The 21,810-nt window shown below is 53.3% G+C and overlaps 1 protein-coding gene across 5 annotated transcripts in view; it reads right to left on the reverse strand.

The window, feature by feature from the left end:
* Nucleotides 1-1,009: 1,009 nt before the first annotated feature.
* The window catches only part of KLHL29 (kelch like family member 29), a 311,448-nt gene continuing 290,647 nt past the window's right edge, over nt 1,010-21,810 (reverse strand). For all 5 annotated transcript variants that reach the window (XM_014866428.3, XM_014866429.3, XM_070512537.1 and 2 more), the window contains 8 exons: nt 16,316-16,518; nt 14,716-14,975; nt 11,974-12,172; nt 11,648-11,830; nt 11,261-11,441; nt 5,836-6,029; nt 5,311-5,455; nt 1,010-3,192 (listed from right to left, as the gene is read on the reverse strand). In XM_014866428.3, the coding sequence (XP_014721914.2) occupies nt 3,009-3,192; nt 5,311-5,455; nt 5,836-6,029; nt 11,261-11,441; nt 11,648-11,830; nt 11,974-12,172; nt 14,716-14,975; nt 16,316-16,518 (1,549 nt within the window). In that variant the 3' untranslated portion in view covers nt 1,010-3,008. The remainder of the gene's footprint in view (nt 3,193-5,310; nt 5,456-5,835; nt 6,030-11,260; nt 11,442-11,647; nt 11,831-11,973; nt 12,173-14,715; nt 14,976-16,315; nt 16,519-21,810) is intronic.

Genomic DNA, 21,810 nt, shown 5'->3' on the forward strand with positions numbered 1-21,810 from the left:
GGCCTCAGCCAAGTTCTCTGAAGAACTCCCACTCCCACCTACCCCGACCCAGCTTCTTCAGATTTTTTCTTTCAAGGAGACGCTAGGTCTTGGTGAGATTTGGGGATTAAGGGCTGTGGGGCTCTTCACATGGATGAAATGCTGGTAAATCAACCTTTTCCTACCAATTTGTTAAATCTAAATTTCTTTCCCTGCCAGAGAGTGAGCGATCCTGTCTGGCGTTCTGTATTTTCAGCCTGGGAAGCCTTGCGTGGGCGTCCTTAGCAGAGCACAGTTGATCTGTATGACAGAGCACAGCCTCAGGTGTGATTGAAGACAGGAGGCCGCCCGGCCTGGATTTTAGGATAGAAATCACACCTTGTCGTTCCTCCTGGAGGAAGTGTGTTGTGTCTCTTCTCTGATAAGGCTGATAAGTTGGAGTTACTATGTGGCTTTGGCACAGTCCCTAAAAAGGGGTCTTAGGCACAGGCGTTAGACCAGTGAGAAGCTAACTGAAGCTGTCAGTTGCACAAGTGTAAGAAGAAGAGCGCTTACAACCAAAGGAAGATCTTCAGGGTTAATTCCAGAGTGTTTGTAAGTCTCTTTCAACTTTGACCTTTAATTGCCCTTTATTCTTGGTTTCCTTTTCAGCTTTATACCTCCCTTTTAGGAGTCCTGTGCTTTTTTTTTTTTTTTTTGCTAAGGAAGATTTTCCCTGAGCTAACATCCACTGCAAATTTGTTTTGTATGTGAGCTGCCACCACAGCATGGCCACTGACAGATGAGGGGTGTAGGTCTGCACCTGGGAACTGAGCCCGGGCCCCTGAAGCAGAGTGTGCTGAACGTAACCACTAGGCCATCAGGGCTGGCCCAGTCCTATCCTTTCTAATCATCGAGATCTGCATTCAAGTCTACAATACAGCCCAGTCAGCGGATGTGTGGGAGGACGAGCAGGCCTACACTGGGGTTTCTCATTGCTGTGGCAAGGACGGCTTTGGTGGCACACAAAGACATTCCATTGGCTTCTGAGTCTAGATCTATAAATATATTTATTATAATATAACAAGAACTTAACAATAAACATATACTATGTACAATACCATTACAGAGAACCCTGTTTTATATCATTCACAGAAATAGCCAGTTTTGCTCCAGTGTGATAGATGAGGAGAGGAACGGAATTTCACTGTCATCTGTGTTGAGTCTTGCTGACCACTAACACCTCCTTTGGAGGCAGACGCACACCAACGCTAACATTAGCCCTGCCCCAGGCAGTTAGAAATTTGTGCTCCAGTCCTTGGGTTCACACTTGCACCCTGTTTGACATAAATACTTTAAATGACATACAATGTATGTAGTTTTGTGCTTATTACTTTTTAAAAGAATAAATAATATTAAAAACTGCATAACGAAGCTCGGTATCCTGTCCAAGTGGGAGCCGCACTTGTAGTGCCAGAAGTTGATGCCCGACACGAGAATTGGAATTTTGTGTCATCAAATCCTGAAAGATGGAAGGTGGGTCCTGTCCTTTTCTCCTGATAAATGGGGTTTTTTTTTTCGTGAAATGACGGCAAGTTGACTTCCCAGATATAAAAATGGCAAATGTGTATTTGGTACTAACTTCAACTAAACAGCGCAGTGGCGGCGGCATTTTTCTTGCCCTGGAATGGAAACTGATCACCGCGTGAGGTTTGAGGGTCTGAGGACTAGCAGGAAGGCCTTTCTCTTTTGAGCCACGATGTGACCTCCCTCCTGGCTTCCCTTTCGCAGGTTAATATGCTACAAGAAGAGTGATTCTGCTCATGCCCCTCAGGCCTTGGCTGTCATGGCTCGTCTAAGAAGGCCGTCCCCATCCTGAGAGCTCTTGTGGCAGGTGCCTGAATATATAGCTATAAATATCAAAAATAGTCTCCTGTGCTTTGTAGACATTCATTCTCCCTCCCTCCCTCCTTCCCTCCCCACCCGGCCTGGGTCCTCAGCGTTACCTCATGGAGGGAGCTGGACAGGTGTCACGAGCCAGAACTGGTTTCCTTCTAGAACAGCCTTTCTTTGACAATGACTCCATGAGGCACAGCTTTTATGGGGCTGTCTGGGAGTTACTTTTTCTAAAAATAAAACGGGGACATCTACCCCGCCAGGAGAGATCCTCTATTCTGCACATAGAAAAATCAGAGCAAATGCCCCACTCTGGCACTGCCTACAAAGAGCTTTGGGGATTCCTGCATTATCCCTCTCGTGGCCGCCTCCTTTCCTTACTTAAAAATAGCCTTTCGTTTATCAAGAAAATGCCTTGGAAATCTAAATAATTCATATTGGATAAGAGAAAGCTAGCACAATCACCTTGTCCTTCTCCAGCAAAAATCTGGTAGGAAAACCTGCGAAGGACAGACAGCTCTCCCAGCTGTGCTACGCGGCCCCCGCAGCACCCCTCCAGCCACATCTGGCTCTGCGCGAACGCGGGTGGCTGGACTTCTCTTCGGCCCCGCGGGGACCAGCAGCCTCCTAGGCCTCGTGCCACACAGTATTGTCCCTTGTTTTCTCTTGGCCACTGAAAGTGTAGATTGGTTAAAAACAAAAGTAGGAATCAAAGTGATAAGGACACTTTGATTTTATTCCAAGAGAGCCTGATGCCTAATATTGTCATAGGATAACTGATCTATGGTTGTTTAGGGATCAAGCTTGCTCTGCAGGAAGGAAAAAACAGCTTCTCTTTCCCAGTTGAAAAATATGTGAAACTCTATTGCACCGGGCAGAGTGAGCGCCTCCGTTCAGAGCAAGAGCAGGAGCCCAAGACCCAGCTCGCTCGAGTGGTCGTGGTTCCTGCTGCTCGGAGCGCTATGCCCCCGTTTTCCCCCAAAGGCGAGGATGATTTCTACATTCAATGTAGAGAGTATTCGAAATGTTTAGCGCAGTGGGTTCCTTGATTGTGTCTGTCGCCCTCTTATTGGTGTTGCTGAAAATTGATCATTGTGAGTAGCATTTGCCTCGCCAGACTTGGCCACAGTCTCGTCGTGGGCCTTCTGCTGATGTCAGCCGCTTTGAATATATTTCTTTATCACAACACAGCCGTGTCTGAACACAGGGCAGGGCATGTGGGGTAGGAGAGTCCATGTGTTGGTTGCAGGCTCATAGGCTTCCATGTTGCCCAGGGCAGGCCCCTCACTGCTAACGATGCCTCCAGTTGCGTATATCTTGCCATCGAGCACCACGGCACTGTCAGGAAAAGTGGGAAGAGAATTAGCCCTTTAACTTCCTCCTTGGACTGGGGATAGAGTCTCAAGATCCTATCTTGTTGCAGGCTGGCTCTCCCCTTTTGCAAAAGTCCTATGGGATCTCACTGCTCTTCTTTTCCCTCTGGTCCAAGCTGATATGAGAAAAATGCCTTTCCTCCAAGGCCAGTCAGGACACCATGCTATATATACTACTCGCCAAGCTGTGGGTGGCACTTACATGTACTGGGCATCCCAGGACCTGCCGGACCTACTAAAGATGGCTGGGAGACGAGCAGCCTCTGTGTACAGGGGCTCAGCTCAGTTCAGCATCTCTAGTGAGCATCTTTTTGGTGTTGCCCATACAGAGCCTTCCTACCACTGAAATCAAGTTGGGAACACGACTTACTAGAATGATAGCAGACAAGATAAGAAGGAGCTAAGTCATAACTGAGCACTGGCCACTTGACTGGGAATTTCACCCTTGCCAGGATGCTTTGAGACAGAGCTTCCTGCTGTGACTCCTTCACACATGTGACCTGATGCTACTGCCCACCCATGACTACAAGGGCCTGGCATGCTCTTTGCAGGGTTAGCACAGCGGCCCGGGACGCCTTCCCTATGGGACACTCATTGCTTGGTCCTGTGGTCTCAGTGAGCTCTTCCTGTCCTGAGAGCTCCGCATCCTGCTCCTGTCTGCACTTACTCCCTTAACACATTTTAGCTACCCCATCACACAGGTGCTAGATCCACGTTTCTAGTCTTGATTTCTCCCTCATTTCAGATAATGGCTATTTCTTCTTGGCTATCCCTTGAAATTGAACAGATACCCTTTCAAAGGCTCCACCATTTCTGAAATTCTGAACCTCAAGCAGAAGATGTCAGTGTAGACTTCTTATGAGACACTGAAGGTCCAGCCTTCTCTCTTGTAACCATCTGGGCCCCTCATATTTCTCCCTTTGTGGCGTATCTTTTCCCTGCTCCTCTTACAAGACCCAGCTTAACTCTCCCTCACGCGTAAGTCTTCCCATACCCACTTTTAGTCTCAGATGAGGTGTGGGAGTCCTCGCCACAGTGATGTTCAAACTCCAGTTGTCGTCTTTATCAGTGGACAGTGTAGTCAGAGTTGCCCTGCCCCCTGCCCCCATTTAGAGTACGTGACATGAAAGCAAAGCTCGAAAAGTGTGGAATCTTCTTGCCAACAGGAACTTAGTTTCTAATCCAACTGCCTGTTTCACAGATAAAACTTCCCCAGAGAGAGGAAGTGCCTTGCCCAAGGTCATGTGACATGTTACTAGTAGGTTACAGCGTTTCTAACCATGCCACACTAACAGTGGGCACTCAATAAGTGCTTCATGCTATTCACATACTGAGGATTTGGTGATTACCTCTGCACTGGCACAAGATGTCTCCAGGAAGGATCTGCTCTGGAAATGCTGAAAATGGGGTCTGGGGGCTCCTTTGTGTTCCTTGTTCCTCTTAGTCCAGGAAAGGATGGGGCTACAAGAGTGGGGTCTGTGCCTCCCTGCCCAGGGTGTTAATTTTTCTGGCCCACAGGGCCAGGCAGACTGGGAACCAAGCCACACGCTGACCTCCACCTCTCTCTTCCTTGCGGGCTGGTTCCTGTGTCTTTGCCCAGTCAGCTTCGAGACTCCAGGGCAGCTGTGCTTGTGCCCCTGGCTGGGTCCAGCTCCCAAGGGCCGTCAGAGCTTTCCCCGAGAAGCCGCTTGCCTCATGTAGGGTATTGCACAGCTCTGCCTGGTGCTATCTCCTGTCTGTATGGAGCAGGTGGTCCTGGGGGACAGCTGACCTCACAGCACCACCCTCACCTCTCCCTGAGAGAAGGTGTGGCCTCGAAGGGCCTGCAGGTGGTGCCTATAGGAAGCCCTTCATTTCTGGCTTTGAGATGGGTCACCTGGAGCCACAGGGCTGGGCTTCTGGGCCAGGGGATACCCTTGGGCGCTTCCCACTCTGCCCTGGCACTAGTACCCATACCTGTACAGTGTGGGGTGGGCATGCTGCTCTGGGCCTGGGAATTGCTTTGGTCATCGAATGGGAGCCAATCACTGTGCTCAGACCCCACTTGTTGTCTTTCCCTCCCGAGTTACTGCAGCCCTCTCACCTGCAGAACTGGCGAGAGTGATTCATATTCGGGCCTGCCTTAATGTTCCCTTTCTCCGGGTCGTAGATGGTAGTGGCTCTGGCATAAGCGCCACCCAGGATGAACACAAAGCCATTGAGGGTGACGGCAGGAGCGTACTTGTTGTCTGTGGGGAGAGCAGGGCAGGCAGTTCAGGGCATCTCTCTCTTTTTGGCCTTCCCTCCCTTCTTGAAATTCCCAGCAGGCCCACCAGAGGAATGGAGGTGGAAAGACCTCCAATGTCAATGGTTAGCCTGAGGACAAGGCCTGGGTCCCTGAGGTACCTGGTGCAAAGATCAGCTTGCCTTGTGTCCGGGTAGTGGGATCCACAGTTGCACCTGAGCTGGGGGGTCACCCCCCCCCCCGACCACACACACACATCTGGACTTGGGTCTGTAGAACCATTGGGTTTCGCCGGCCCTCTGGGCTTAGGATATGGAGATGGAATAAAACAATGAGGTGGGGATGCTGCACTGGCCCTGGGCTGAGGAGACAGCTGGTTCTCACCAATCATTGGGGACTCGATGAAGCTCCATGTGTTGGTCTGTGGAACGTAAGACTGGAGGACACCTGCAGCTCGGCCAGCCTCATTCACGCCACCAAACACATAGATCTTGCCACCACACACTGTGGCTGCTGCAGAGTGCACTGCCTTGGGCAGAGGGGCCACTGCCTCCCATTGGTTGGTGATGGTGTCATACCTGTTGTGAGAAGAGAAAGAGAGCCCAGGGTCAAAGATGGGCCTTATGCAGGGCAGGGGCCTCACCCAAGGCAGCAGGCCTTCGGGGAGCATCACCATCTGTTCCTGCCCCTGGCAGCCAGAGACTACACAGCTGGGGAACTTGGGATGAGTCACTCATGGCCACCTAGGATCTGGCCCGATATAGCCCTCTCAGCCTTCCTCCTGAACCTTAGTGGGCCTCTTTTCTGGTCACAACCTCTATGCAGATTCTTGTCTCCATGTCTTTGCTCAGATAGAGCTCCCCAGCTTCTGGGCCCTTTTGGCCCTCTCTATCCACCTCAACCCTACCCTTTCATTCAGTAGTCCTGCACTGAGCATCTCCTATATACCCAGGCTCTGGGCTGGAAACTGGGGAAACAGTGGTTTGGACCAAGGACAAGAGTGTGAGGAAGTGGGAAGAGAAGGAGAGGTGAACTGATAAGAGTTCAGTCATTAATTGAAGTCGCAGTTAAGGGAGATACAGTTGCCTACGATGGCTCAGGGTCTCTGGCTTGGGAAACTGGACTGAGGGGCACAACTCACAGGACAGGGAATGGAGGTTGGCGGAGGATGACAATTTCAGTTTCATTCATGGGGGTTTAAAGTATCTGTGGGTAACAACTGGGGATGTGCAGCAGGCAGCTGGATATATGGGTCTGGATTCAATCTTCAGCTTAGGGATCACTGGCACCTAGATGGGAACTGAAGATGAAGGGGTTCACAAGGGAGAGTGTGTAGGTGAGAATGAGGCTGAGGACACATTCCGGGCAAATGCTGGCCTTTACGAGGGGAGCTGAGAGGAGTCCTGAGAGGAGTGTCAGTGCTACAGAAGGCAAAGCTCCATACGCGGAGGATGTGATGAGAGGTCAAGCAGTCTCAGACAGGTCACTGGTGGTCTTGTCAAGGGCACTCTACATGGAATGGGAGGTACAGAGCTATTTGTATGTCAAGGAGTGAAGGGGAAGCTAGGCAGTGGAGATCGCTGGTGGAGACTTCTCTCGAATAAAACTTAGCTGGGAAGAGAAGCAGAGAAGGTGGGACCTAGAAAGGACTATGGAGCTGAGAGAGGATTTTTTTCAGTGGTATGCTGATAGATGTTTAAAAACCAGCTCTCCAGGGGAAAAAGGCCTGGTATGTAGCATTTGCTGATTTCTGTGATGTAAATCCTCTCACCATGGCTGATTTCAAGCTACCAATGGGATATCACTGGGTGTGGAGTAGGGAAGAGATGCACAGTGGCACACCATTATACAGAATCTCCACCACATCCAGATCAGTAGACACGTATCACCTCCAGAGCATAGACAGCAGTAAAATAAAGTAAAAAACTAGGTAGTGATAAGTTCTGAGTATCAATTATCTTTATCTTTAATATAACTTAAGTCTAAGTTTATATGATTTAATTTTTAATAATACCTGTAACTAACAACTGGCTTGTGGAGCTCCTGGAAACTTAACAGTTGGCTCTCATGAGCCAGCATGAACCAGCTCCAATACTTCACGGGTTTTGTTTTAATTTTAGGGGGAAAGGTTTAATTGTGTTTACATGCTGATAGGAAGGAGCTCAACTGGATAAGGAAAGATTAAATATATATGAAAGGGAGGGGAGAGCTGATGATGGGAGGCTCCTGATGGGTGGATGCAAACTAGATCCAGAGTGGAGGGGGAAGCGGTGTCCATTTGGCCATGAAAGAGGAAAGCAAGGATGGCATGAGTCTAAGTACATATGCAGGAATGATGGCAGGAAGATGAGAGGGTTCTTGATTGATGGCTCCATCTTCTCTGTGAAGCAAGGGTCAGAGTTGGCGAAAGTATTAGTGTTTATGGAGCAAGAGCCTTTTAGGAGAGAGGTGAAGATGAGAAGCAAGTGCTCTTGAAGTGGGAGAAATTGCTGAGAAGGGAAACACAGAAAGACGCCCTGCAGCATTAAGGACCAAGAGGAGGTTGGAGGAGTCAATTTATAGTGGGGCCAGTCTACAAGATGGTGGGATTTTCTCCACCAGCATTCAGCCTCCAGGGGTAGGTGTGGAGAAGATAAAGAGTTGGACTGAACAGGATTGAACCAATCTCCTGGATGTGTGGTGCAGGATAAAGTGGCAAAGTAAGAGGATGGAGAAGTGATGGAACCTGAGTTCCTGACGAGACAGGGAAGAAAGTGAGAACAGGAAGCAGCTGACGGGAAGAGTAGAACTGGGATTAAGTAGACTGGCCGAGGAGCTGGGATCTTTGTGGTCCTTCTTCCTGGGCTAGCTTGGGTCTCAGTTCTCAGCCTCTCTGTCAGTTGTCCCATGAGGGCTGCCCTCACAAGCACTCACTCTGGACCTTGCATCCAGTGGCCCCTCTACTGCTCAACCACATTGTTCGCCGCTCTGTCGTTTGTTCTGGCCCCAAGGCGTAGCCTCTGCTGTGGGCCTGCTGCACCACCACACCTTTCCTGGGAAGCACACGGGGTCCACTTTTTCCTGTGAGTCTGCTTGGGGCACGAGCCATAACATGGTGACAGCTCAGTGACCCAGGACGATGGCCCCTCTTAGGTGGTGTGACCCTGGCTCCGAGACGGGGATGAGGGGATGGCTGTGAGACATCCAGCTCTGTGCTTGTGAAGACTCAGGATTTGAGAAGAGGCTGAAGTATCCTAAAGAGCAGCAGGGGCTGATTCAATTAAGCCCCAGACGAATGATATATGGCTAATAGGCGATGGAGTTAGTGTCTTTTTGGACAGTGTCAGAAGTTCAGATATCTGTTTTTTAAGCTAATATGGCAGAGATCCAAAGAGCTCCTGCAGAAGGAGCTGGGAGACAGTGGAAGATTATGTGGCTGTTAATCTTCAGGCTTTGGATATAATGGCACATTCCACCAAATGCGAATTTCCCGAGAGCTTGTTATTCCAGGTGGCTGATTGCCAAGCCACAAGCCCTCAGTCAGCTCAATCTGTCAGCTTCCTGCTTGAGAAGGATATGCTAATGACATGCAAATGACCCTGCAGAGTGAGCCCCTCCGCTATCATTTATCCAGTAACCACAGCTACTGCAATATATTGCTATAAAGTATTAGACCCAGTTATTTATATAATGATATAATACAGGTTTGTCTATTGCACTGTTGTTTGAATCTATAATTATATAATCTTGCTCTATTCCTGTAATACAGTAATGTAATATAATTATAATGTACCATATATCTCATTCATTATCGATATAAGAGCAATTTGTACCATTAGTGCTTCCTGGGGAACAAAGCACCATCGTGTCTGTCCCCATTACCCTGACCTTCCTGTCACCCTGAATTCTCATCATTGCCACCATGTGGCCCAGAAACTGACTTGCCCAAAGGGGCTCCGGCTATGGTCCTTGGGAAGCAGTGGGCATCCTTTCCTCTCGTACCTTCCACCCCACTTACAAGGACACCACCCAGGGGTCTTCAAGTCTGTATTCTGTCCCCACAAGGACAGCTGACAGATCCCAGAGGGCTGAGGAAGGGTTCAGGGCACACTGTTGTCCTCCATCTATTGGGGTTCCCAGGGTGGTCTTGCCTCCACTGTGTCTGAGGTGATGTTTCACGGTGGAATGAAGGCCCAGCCCCCGAGGGAAGGCCAGTGCAGGCTGCTCCTGGGCCTTGGAGAATGGCTCTCGGGCCCAAGGGGAGCAGAGCTTGTCCCCCATTTTGGTGCATTTGATCCTTGAATAAATCCCTGTACTTATCAACAAGTGTAAGTTTGCAAAATGAGTAATCAGCATCTTAGGAGATTAAAAATAGCTGACAAAAAGCAAGACAAGATGACAGATCTAGCTCAGTTTACTCCTACATAAAAACGTTTCCTTTCTCATGTGTTTCATGTGGATGACAAACGACTGGAAGCTGGTGTTCTGGGAAGGCTCGGGGCGCAATGGCCATGCAGTGGGTCCCCGTGAAGGCTGGCAGCATCAGGGCTGACCCAGGTTCAACAGCAGTATTAAGATCCTCATAATCACATGGGATTCCCCATTATCTTCAAATCAATATAACAATTAAACGTTGTTACTGAGCCATCTCTGGGCTCCACGTGGGGGAGTTAAAAGCCCACAGTGAACATCCAGAGCCTGTCTCACTCTGGAACCATCTCCACCATAACATTTGTCAAGTGTCCAATTAGCCATCGAGGGAAAAATACAAATTGAGGGGTGTGTGTGGCTCCACAGGCAAGAAGCTGTCACAAGGGAAGATGTGCTTTCTGCGGCAGCTGAGGACGCAGGCAGGCTGCTGGGCCAGGGTGCGGGACGAATGTGGGACAAGGGCTCCAGGGACCTTAGCCGTGACCTCCTGGGTTGGAACTTGGGGCCAACTCAGCCTAATGTGTCACTCTCTGGGGCACCAGTTTCTCCAGAAGCACTGAAGCCTCCCGCATTTTGCTGCTGACTCATGAAGCTTCCTGAGCTCTTTCTGCAGCTTCTCCCATGTCTGCTCTGTGCAAGAACCATCTCCTCTGCTCAAAGGGAAGACGAGTATTTCCACCCAGAGAAGGGCCCAGCTCCAGCCTACGCCCAACTTGCCCACGCCTGATCCCTACACTATGAGCAGCCAGTTTTGAAGGGCCTCAGTGAGGAAGCCAGCCTGAGACTTCCAGCAGAGGGCAGGCTTACACTCATGGTTCTCGGGCCCACTGGCTCATATTCTCTTCTGGAGAATTCTAGAGAGTTGGCCAGACCTGTGTGCAGTGACTTTTCCCTGTGTTACAAGCAGATTTCCTGGGACACGTGGGATGGAGGGAAGAAGAGAGCTTCCTGGTATGTAACCCCCAGCTTGGCAGGGACATGGAGGCATAGCCACTGCCACAGCACACATTTGGGCCATTGGTTCCAACTTTGCCCTGCATCCCAGTAAGTCTCTGGGCTGGTGCTTCCAGTTCCATTAAGTTCCCTAACTGCCGGGTCAGCCCAGCCAAGCCCATCCTGTGCCTTTCCATAATTGGGTCTTGTGCCTCCAGCCTGTCTGAGCCCTGAATGGGACAAGAGTGCCCCATCGCAGTGACTAGGCAGCTGTTATCCTTTCTGTTTCTACCTCACCATCCCCAGTCCTCCCCTTTTGCAGTTTGAAGAGCCTGGGACTATCGCCTTATGAATGTCCAGTCTCTAGTTGGTCTCTATTGGGTGGGTGTTGGGGAGGAGGAGCAATGTGTTTTTAGCTTTTGGTAAATGACAGAGGATGCCCCTGTCATGACTGTGGCCTCATTACCTCTCCACGTGGTCCACGTTGCCTGCCACGCCAAGTCCCCCGAGGGTATAAATCTTCCCATCGTAGACAAGGCTATTGTGCCGACAGCGGGGGACCGTCATTCTGGAGACGAGGTTCCAGTTATCGAGCAGGGACATGTAGCACCAGACATCGGCCAGCGTCACCCCTGATTCCATCCCACCTGTAGGCAGTATGGGAGGTCCAGAGAGCAGGCAGGGAGTGAGGAAGGGCCCATGGCCGGGCAGGCCCAGCCCCAGGGTCAGGGGGAGAAGGCTTCACCTGCAGAGTAGGCACTTCTGGGCCTTGGCCTTCCTTAGCCCTGGGGTTGGGAGCAGCCCCCTTGGGAAGTCCATGCCCGATCCCCAACCCAGCCCTGAGGGACCTCACCTGAGAGGTAGATGTTGTCCCCGGCACTCACTACACTGAAGAACTCGCGGTCATAGAAAGGCAGTGAGGCCAGGGGGTACCACTTGTTGTTCTGCGGGTTCCAGCAGGTGACGGCCACCAGCGAGCGCTGGGTCATCCCCACCATCTGACGGCCCCCAACCAAAACGATGACCTCAGCCACACCTGCAGGGACATGGATGGGCACCCATGGGATACACACCGACACTGCCAGCCTCTGTGCCTGGTGCCTCTCTGAGAGACCACCCAAGGATGGGCTCACCCCACGGCACCTGCCTTTGGGGGATTCCGGGCATGTCCCTCAATACCTGCTGAGAGACGGGGCCGGGTTCGGGGCGTCTGCATCTCCTGGCGGGCGTGAGGCAGCATGTGGTAGCGTTTGGCCTCGTTGACCAGGTCTCGACATGCTTCTGATGACTTGATCAGCTCCTCATTGTCTACCACGTTGAGCAGGTAGCTGGGGTGGATGAAGGGGAGGCGGACCACCGCCAGGAGCTCGGCTGCATACTGCAGGATCAAGGAGACATGAGATCTTCTTAGTTATACAGATGGAGCCACCTCTTATGAGTTGCGATGAGAAGAAAAGAGAGGTGTGGTACTGTGCAAAATGGATAATTCTTGTCTGTGTCTGACTTGGGAGTGCAGACATTCTGCTCCCCCCAGCCTAGACAGAGATAGTGGGAACCCCCATCATCTAGAGACGAAGAGAGGAAGGAAGGGGGATGTCCGGCACGCTGCAGCTGATCTTGGGGTGGACCATCCATGTGTCTCTCCAGCACCTCGTTCCTGCCTCCATTCAGCTCAGGGGCCTCTGCTTCACACCAGGCTGCAGGGGGAATGAAACGAGGATCCTGATCCTCAAAGACTTGTGCCTGGGGCAGGAACTCAGGAACAGGTGGGAGGGCCCAGGAAAGCTGATGGTGATCATTAAGTTTGAAAGTCACAACTGTTGCAACCTGTGTCTCCCCAATGCCAAGAAACCCCTTTAGTAGTGTCCCGTTGCCTCAAAGTGGCACCTGGACCCCCTCGCCTGCACTGAAGGCTTTTCATGGACTGACTTGAATCCCTCCTGCTGTCTGGCAAACTCTTTGCTCATCCCTCTACTTTAGTTTCATCCAACAAATAATTGGTGACCTCTCTGCGCTATGCATTAAGCTCATTATTGAGGGTGCAAAGGCCAGTAAGACCCAGTGTCTGACTTCCAGGTGCACTAGTTTAATGGTGGGAGGAGTGGAGGATCCATTACATAAAAGGCACTAGAGGGGCCCAACGGAGGAGTCTGGTTAGAAGTTGTGGGGGCTGCAGAATAGGAGGCTCCCAGAGTAGACGACATCTGAGCTGGGTGTGGAAGGATCAGAGACTTCTCCAGGCCACAGGTGGAGAGGAGGGGGGACGTTCAAATCACATGCAGAGGCATCGAAACGTGAAAGAGAATGGGGCATTTGGGGAATTCTACGGAGTTTATTCTCATTAGGGGGCGGTGTAGCAGACAGGGAGAAATGAGATGGGAGAGGTCAGTGGGGGCCAGCGCCTGACTGACCTCATGCCTTGCTCGCCAAGGACTGTGCAGTTTTTCCTGCAGAGTGTGTGGGGGAACTCATGAGGGGTTTTAAACAGAGAAATTACACAATCAAACGTGCTCTTTAGGAAGACCACTCAGGCTGCCGGGTGGGAATGAACTTGGAGAGAGGAAGACAGAAGGCAGGGGACCACCCAGGAGATGACTGCAGCAATCCTGGTGAAGTTAGGGAGCCTGAGTGGGGAGAGGGAGACGCTGACTCTCTTAGGAGGGAGTAAGGAGGCAGAAGTGACAGCAGTGTGTGGCCAAATGGAGGTGGAAGGTGTGGGAGGAATCTAGGTTTCTGTCTTGGGTGATGGGCAGGACTGAAATAAGGAGCACAAGAAGATGTACAGATTTGGGGTTTCTGAATTAGAGGGGCTTGGGGGACATCTGGCAGGAGGTGTCCAGTAGACAATCAAAGAAAGAGGTCTGGGCTGGAGACCTAGATTTGGGAGTTGGAGTGGATTGTCTTCCTTCCTCAAAAATGCATCGTGCCTTTCCCCACCTGATCAATCAGAGGTGGCTCGGTGGCTGGGCTCAGTGGCTGGGGCAGGGTGGAGAGCCATCTCTGCATCCTGCATCCACCACTGGATCCACCATCAATGCTACTGATCTCAGTAGCTGGCCCATCCCTCCCTCTCTTGTCCGTCCTCTTGCTCCACATGCAACAAAGTAGCCCTTGTCATCCGTCACTCAGCTGCCTCAGCCCATTTTGGCCTCTGGCCTCCCTGACTCTGTCCTCCCATTTGCTGCTCTCTGGGTGGACTCTGAGCTCTCCTGAGAGCTACCTGTGCGGCTGCACTAACTCCAGGGTCTCCTCACACGTGAGAACCAAGGCAGTTCGGTCCTGAGTGAGGCCATTGGTCAGTGCTTTCTGGCCTGGAGATCCTGCTGGGGCATGCTTGGTATCCTGTGACTCAGGTGTCCCAACTGGGGACCCTGCCGTCCTTTCTTTCTGCCCTAGATTGTGGCTCTGATTTCTCCAGCTGTCCCCTCCGAGGGACTCGCCCTCCCTCCTGTCATGCGTGCCGTAGTTTCCCATCTCTAGTGTGGTTTCCGTCTGATCCAGGTGCATTCCACCCTCTCCCTAACCAGAGCATGGATGGGGTTTCTCCTGGTGGGTCTGAGTTCACTTGAGCCCCAAGGCACCCTGGCTTAGGCACAGACTTCTCCTTGCAAGGCTCTGGTGCTGTCTACCAGGCCCTGTGGCCTCTAGGTCAGCTCGGGTCTCCTTCAGGTGGGATGCCAGCCCTCGAGAATCCTCTGGTGGCTGATTTCTCATCTCTCTTCCTTCCCTTCACCTCTCTGCTGCCCAGGGGCAGTTCCAGCCTCCGTGTGCCGGGGCCTACTGGCTCCCATACCATCCCACTGCTGGTCAGACCGGCAGTCCTGCCTTCTCTACCTTCCCTCATCCTTGCTCCATACGCCATCCCTGCACTGTGCCCCCGACGCCGGGAGTAGTCTGGGGCGGGAGGTGGGAAGGCCCTACCTGTGCACGGGATGCGGGGTCCTTCTTGATCCACTTGATGACAGTCTCGTATACTAGCTCCTCGGCCTTGGTGTTGAGGCTGTCATTGGAGATGTAAGCAATGAAGTCATCCTTAGCGATGCTGAGGATCTCCTCCTGGGCTGCCACCTCGGGGAAGATCTGCAGCGCAAAGGCCTTGGCCATGTGGTAGAGCTCGCTGCACTGCATGGCCTCGGCCATGGCCAGCACCCCCAGGCAGTTGCTGGCGGTCAGCTGCTTCTCTGGAAGCGAAAGCACAGGACCACTCACCGAAGGGCCCTGGAAGGGGTTGCCACCCATTCCCATCACCTGTCACTCTGGATCCCCCCTGAGCCCAGGTCCTTGTGACCTGCCTCCAGCATGCAGAGTGCCCACAAGCCCATTTCCTGTGTCCGTGGAGCTGTAGATCCATTTCCCAGGTTTTCCTCTGCCCTGTCTCATGCTGACTCTCCCACGGTCCCCTCCTCTCCTATGGGTTCCAGCAGGAGGACCAAGGCTGTGATGTATAGAGTGTCAGTGCCAGGCTCAGAGCTTCCTCATTGCCTGTGAGTGAAGGAGGCTTGGGGGCAGGGGTCACACTGGAGCTGAGGTCAAGGGTCACATTAACACTTACAGTGTCTTCCTTAATTGTGACAGGCATGTCTGGGGTCACAATCTCCTAATTTAGAGTCATTTGAGCAGTAGTACCCCTCACACCCCCCTCCCCCATCATCTCCCATGGGCCTCAGCCTCACCCAACATGACCTCTAGACTTGGGGTCAGTCTGGCCAGCTCTCCTGAGATCTGACTAATGGTTATTCCAGCGTAGATGTGTCTGGGTCCCAGGAGGCCCATACTTCTGTGAGCCCAACTCTGGAGCTGTGGTTCCTGACCCTTCTAGATTGCTCTGTTCCCCCAGGTCACATCTCAGACCCCTGGCTGTCCCTGCCTGACCTGCTCCCAACCCCAGATGCAGCCCCTGGTTCTCTCTCTCTGCACTCCACACCTAGGCCACGGGTTCTTTGTGACTCTCGTCTTTGCCCCTCCCTCTCTCTGCTCTCGCCGAAGCTGGGCAGCTCCTAACAGTAAAGTAAGCATGTTCTCGGAGTTGGGGGCCTGCTGGAGGCCCCCGACACTCAGATCTCCATCCTGGGCATGGTCTGGGTATCCGAGGGACCGTTCACAAGTCTAGACCTGTGGGGACATCTGGTGTGGCCCAGGTATTACATAAATTAAAGGGGAAAAAAGTCAGTGGCTCCTTTGTTCAGTGTTTAGAGAACAGGGCTGTGAGGCCGGGGCCCAGGCTCCCTATGATCCGGCGAGACATACGGCCCTTGTGGCCCCACTTGTCGTCACAAAGCTGCCTGGGTCACAGTGTGGCCTCCCTGCCCTCAGAGAGTGCTGTAGCGGACCCCTCTTCCATGCCGGCGAGCAAAGCCTTTTGCATAGTTACCCAAATTGTCATCTTAAACTGCTTCGGGAAAGCCAGCTCCACCCGAGGAGGTCTGGGCGTCACACACAGCCCTCCCCTCCTTGCTGTTTGCGAATTTTTCGCACATCTGCACTGTTCCCTCCAGGTGACACAGACGCTCTCAGGACTCACCGAGGAAAGACACACAGACTTTGCAGAAGGTGTGGAACTGGAACTTGCTGGCCGCCTCCAGCAGGGTCTTGGCGTTGGCTGAGTCGATGACCAGGGAGCCGGTGTAGACAAACTCCAGGAGCAGCTCGAGGACGTCAGCCTGCAGGTTCGACAGGACGAGCTCCAGCTTCTCCCGGCCGCACTGGTTGCCGTCTTGCACGGACCTAGGCACAGAGACCAGAGTGTCCTTACCTGCCACCCCACGGCCACAGCGCCGCCTCCTCACAGGGCTAGATCTCCCTGCACGCCTCAGTCACGCCCTTCCTTTTAGGACTCAAGGGACACAGCAATGACACACCTGAACTTAACCACCTTACATGGGATCTGAAAGAGAAGAGTCTGACCAGAGACGCCCAAAAGAACAGAAAACCCTGCTTATCACTACTCGGCATGTCCATGCAAAAAAAGATGCAAATCAAAAAGCATGAGCCGTGGATGGGGACGAGGACCAGGACTGGCCTCAAAGGGAAACAATACGGTTCAGCCCCGAGCTGGCCCCGGCGTCTCCGCCAAACAAGGCCAGCAGGTCCCGGGCTCCAGGGCCCATCTGCCTCAAGTGGAGGTTCTCCAACAGGACTGAGGCTCCCAATGGGCTGCGATCACAGCCAATCTGGAGACTTCCTTTGATCGCCCCAAAGACCGCAGGCCCCGTGCTGTCCCGGAACCCCGACCAACCCCACCTCTTTCCGAAAACATATTGTTTCCTTTTAGGCATGGAAAGGAAGCCCTTCATGACATTGCTTTGAAACTGAGGACGAGACGAGATAGACGGACAGAATGGTTAGAGCTGGGAGGAGGGGAAGCGGAACAACCAAGGACTTCCGCCACAGACAGCCAGCAGCCATGACCTGGGACCTGGCCCGGGGCGGGGCCCTCCTGCCACATGGAACACGGGGTCAGAGGTCAGAGTGGCCTGCGTGTAGAGTGTGCATCGGGCTTGTGAACTGGGGGGAGCGGGGGAGGGACACAAATATATAAATATGTTTATATCTGGTGTCTACAGAAATACAAAACCATTGCAAAGGCTCCTAAGGCCTGGCAGCCGCGCCCTAAAGCTGGACCTGGAAGGAAACAGATACGATGAAGCAAAAATAACACCGGTACAAAAGTGACCAGGAGGAAAACACCCAGAGTGTTAGGAGTCAGGAGGCAGGCTTCTCAGAGGCGATCAGCTTGGCACCCCGTCTTGGCCGACCTGACCGGTCTTGCTCCCCGCACTGAGCCTGGTCCTGCCCCGGGCTGGGCTCAGCCACGTGGCTGGGAAATGGCTTCTGCATTCCCTCTACTCTTGAGGAGCCCTGGGGCCAAGACTCTTGTGACTTGTCCCTTAGGTGCACCTGTGGCTGGCAGTGGGGGTGTGGAGGTGTCCTGTAAGGGAGCAGGCTAGCCCCAGAGAGAGGGTGACTCCTGTGTGGGCAGGGAGCCCGGGCCCTGAGTGCCCCAGCTCTGCCACCGACAGGCAGACAGCTTTGGCCTCTCTGGCCCTCTGGCTCCTCTTCTGTAAAACAAGAGGATTGATCTGGATGAGGTCTAAAGTCCCACGGAGAGTTTACGTGACAGAGGCTGGAAAATGCCCTTCCCAGGAGACTCTTCTCTACATGACAGGTCCTGAAACACCATGGTTGGAGCAGCATTCTCTCAGGTTAGGCATTGGCCTCCCAGGGCCTTTAAAACACAAATCCGACCAGGCAGCAGACAAGAGAGCTTCGATCCTGCTGCCTGGCAAGTGTGCAGGGCTCCCTTCCCAGGGTGCTATGCTGGGGCCCCAGCCAGGCCCGCAGGTGTGTTCTGCCTCCAAGCCCGGGGCAGGCCCAGGGAGCTGAGAGGGAAGGTGCTGGCTGAGTGGGGTCCAACCAGAGCCCTCGCAGCCCACAGACACACACAGTACATGTGATTTAAAGTGACCTAACACACCCAGTCCTCTGCTGTCGGGGTGGATTTCCACGCTTGGGTGGCTTTGTTAAGTATAAAAATAGTTTATTGTGTGATCGCTTAAAATCACAGAAACTCCAAACACCCCAGGCCTCAGGGGCCATCTGGTCAACCTCTCACTCCATGCCTTTGCTGCCTCCACCTTTATGCCTCCACACCATTGTCTGGCCTTTCCTCCTCATGTCCCTCATGCTCTGTGGAGGTCACGCTGGGCCACAGCCAGGGCAGGGCTGATGGGGCCAGCGTGGGGCTGCCTCAAAGCCCCAGTCCCTGCTGCCTCTGCCTCTGGCCAGCGCTCCTGTCTACCCACACGTCCTCAACAGAGGAGCTTAAACCCAGGGAGGAACTGAGGTGGAACTTCAGGATGCACACACACACCCCCACACGCACACACACACATACACATGCATGCACACACTGAAACTCATGGGACGTGTAACCCTGAGAGCCACGGCATCAGCCAGTGAGGAGGGGTGTTGGGCAGATGGAGGGCCCGTGGGACCCACAGCCCTGAGTGGTGGGTCCAATGGGACCAACGTGGCTGCAGTGAGGGGAGAGGCTTGTCTTGCTCAGAGTCTGAGCCAGGAAGCGGGTCCTGGGGACGAGGTGGTTCCCCATGGCTGAAGAGGGGTTGCATGGAAACACACATGATGTCTACCATCACAGGGGCTGTCCAGGGTTGGAGAAGACTGCTTTCCCTTTTATGCATGGCTGTGGCTCTGCTCCTCCAGGCCCCCTGTGGGGTTCCCCCGTGGAGAGGAAGGAGCCATTGGGCAAAGGATCTTCAAGGAGTGGCTGGAGGCCCCTGGGGCCAGATGCCAGATGCTAGGAGCTGAAGGACCATTCCACTTGGCTACAGAGGATATTGGGGAACATGATGGGGGCTTTGTAAGGCAGCTGAGTTTAGGGTCTGCAGGAGGCGAGGCCTGACTGCAAGGCCTTGTGCAGCTCACCTGCACCCGCACGTTTCTTGTCCACACAGGCGTTTGTGTGGCCCAGACAGCTGTGGGGCTGAGGGAAGCCAGTGGTTACACTGTTCCTTCCCATCAGACTGTGTTGGGACTGGAGCTCGGTGCTGCTTGGGCCTCTTCCCTCTGAGAGGGACCCCCTGGGAGGCATCGCCCCTGAAAGGTGGCCCTGGTCCCTGATGGAAAGCTGTGCCCTCCACAGATGACCATTCTGTCCTTGTCGTAAGCTGGTTCTTGGTGGTCTGAGCCTCATGGAGTATGTGGGGCAATTTGCTGGGCAATCAAGGTCATGATATGACCTTGGAGGGAGGTGGAGCAGGGCAGGAAGTGGAAGCTTGTCAGGTTGGGGCTATGAACCTGATACTTGGGAGGGGGACCATGGGAGGGAGGGGCAGGCTGGTGCTGCCTAGCCCACACAGGGCTCACGGGTTCTGTCAGAAGACTAACACTTCCTGGGTCACCTTCTCCCAAGAGGGAGTGTGACCTGGGGAGAGCCCAGGACATGGGGCACAGCTTCTGCTTGGTAAGCCTGGGTCTGTGGATGTGCCAGGAATGCCTAGTCCCCAACATTAGAATGCCTGAGATCCCAGCGTTAGCAATTCACTCCATTGGGATAAGACCTGCCCTTTCCAGACTTCAGGATGGAGTCCCTCATTCTACTCCTCACACACCTCAGTGGTCACATTTTCACTTTGCAAGTTGGATCTGGAATAATGGGAGGGAACCATGGGGCAGCAGTGGGTAGGGGACACTCAGGGAGCAGGTGGTGAACGTGGCTGGTACGCTGTTCTGCTGAGGAGGATGGCCCCGCCCTCCCGATATGATTCCTACCCTGCCCCATGCATAGGAGCTGGGACCTGTCATCAGCTCTGAGGCACAAACACTGGCAGGCACAGGTCTCACTGGGTCCTGGGGACTTTAGAACCTCAGGCAGGTCCTGATGCACCCATGGTGACTTGGTGATGGGTCTGGCTCACATCATTATGTCAGCATCGGAGATGTGTGACTTTCCTTTTGTCACTGGGTCTTCTAGCCACACCTGTCTCTTCTACCAGAAAGGGGGAAGATGGCCACCCACAAAGGTGCAGCCTCACAGGGAAGGAAGGGAAAGGCATACGGCTTGACTGTTAAAGTCGACTGGGCTCCCCTCCATCCAGACCCTGTGCCGCTCAATCAGGCAGGTCCTTCGCTCTTCCCCTGGAGAGGCTGACGGAGGGAGAAGCCCAGAGCCTATACCTGGGGCTTGTGAAAATCACCTTGGACAAATCAATTTGTCCATGTATTTTCATTCAATCTGGAAAGAGAATATAGTTCCTGTGTGTTGTTGGCTCCAACAGGCTTCATAAGACAGGATTTTGGCTGGAAGGTGGAATGCCGCATATCTGTCCCCTTGGGTGTGATGAGGGGCAGCTCTCCTCTGGGGCTGGGCATCTTCCACACCCAGACTGGGGAGTGTGTTCAGAAGTGCTGGCGGCGGGGCGCACCTCTGCTCTCACTAAGGAGGAACAGTCAGTCCCCTGTCCCCTCTGGTGGGGCCTGCAGCCCACCCGGCCAGTGAGTGCAGCCACTGCTCCCTGTGGTCCCAACCATCCCTGAGAGAGGCTCAGACCCCAGGGCATAAGTGAAGGGACTTCTCCTCTATGGGTCCAAAAAGGCAGTCCAGGGCAGATCTAGGTCCTGCTCACCAGGGTTAAGGAGTGACTCTGGACTTGGGAGGCTGCAACCCCAGGACCCCAGTAGGTCTGGTGTGCTCCAAATGTCCTTCTTCCTTCCTGGGGCTGAGCCCACTGTCCTCTCCTCCACTCCACCCTGCTGGGTTTCCCCCTCCAACCTGGCCAATTCACAGTCTCCCTTCAAAACCCATGCCAGGTGCCATGTCCTCCAAGGGACGCCCCTCCCCGACTCTGAGCCTCCATTTCTGCACTCAGCCAGCTTTCCCATCCATACCACTTCACAGCTTCTCCCCCATCAGACTATGGGCTCACCAAGGGGCCCACACTGGGGTTGAGCCTGGGTGCTAGGACAGTGTCCCCAGTGGGGCTGGAACAGCGAACATGTCACTCAGCCCAGGCTGGAAGTGGGAAGGAGCCCAGCCTGAGCCTCCAGGCCTGGGGGTCCTGGGATGGGAGAGGGTGGGTACCTGCCCCTGCCCTCAGGAAGCTAAGGACCAGGACACTGTGTCTCACAGATGGTCCTTATTGCCTCCGCTTACGTTAGCGTGGCCACCCGAGAGGGAAACCCCTGCTTTGGGTTCAGGGAGCAGGGCCACATCTCTCCCGCGGGGCCATCCCGGCTGCTGTACGTGAGGCCTCCAGGGTCACGGACTCCAAGAGACTGAAATGACATGGTAAGTAACAACATTAGCTGCTCCCTGACCACTAAGAATGGGAAAGTTTCGAGGATTTTACATGGCCAGAAAGGAAACGATTTCCTATAGAGATTCTGATTTTCTCTCTACAGAAGGAATTTGTTTGCTGTTATTGGCAGATGTGTGCCTGTGCTTAGGATGAGGGAAGTAAGGTTTAAAATGGCTGCAAGTTAGTATTGTGATCTTCA

This window comes from Equus asinus, chromosome 6 (genome assembly GCF_041296235.1).
Source record: "Equus asinus isolate D_3611 breed Donkey chromosome 6, EquAss-T2T_v2, whole genome shotgun sequence".
Lineage (NCBI taxonomy): Eukaryota > Metazoa > Chordata > Mammalia > Perissodactyla > Equidae > Equus > Equus asinus.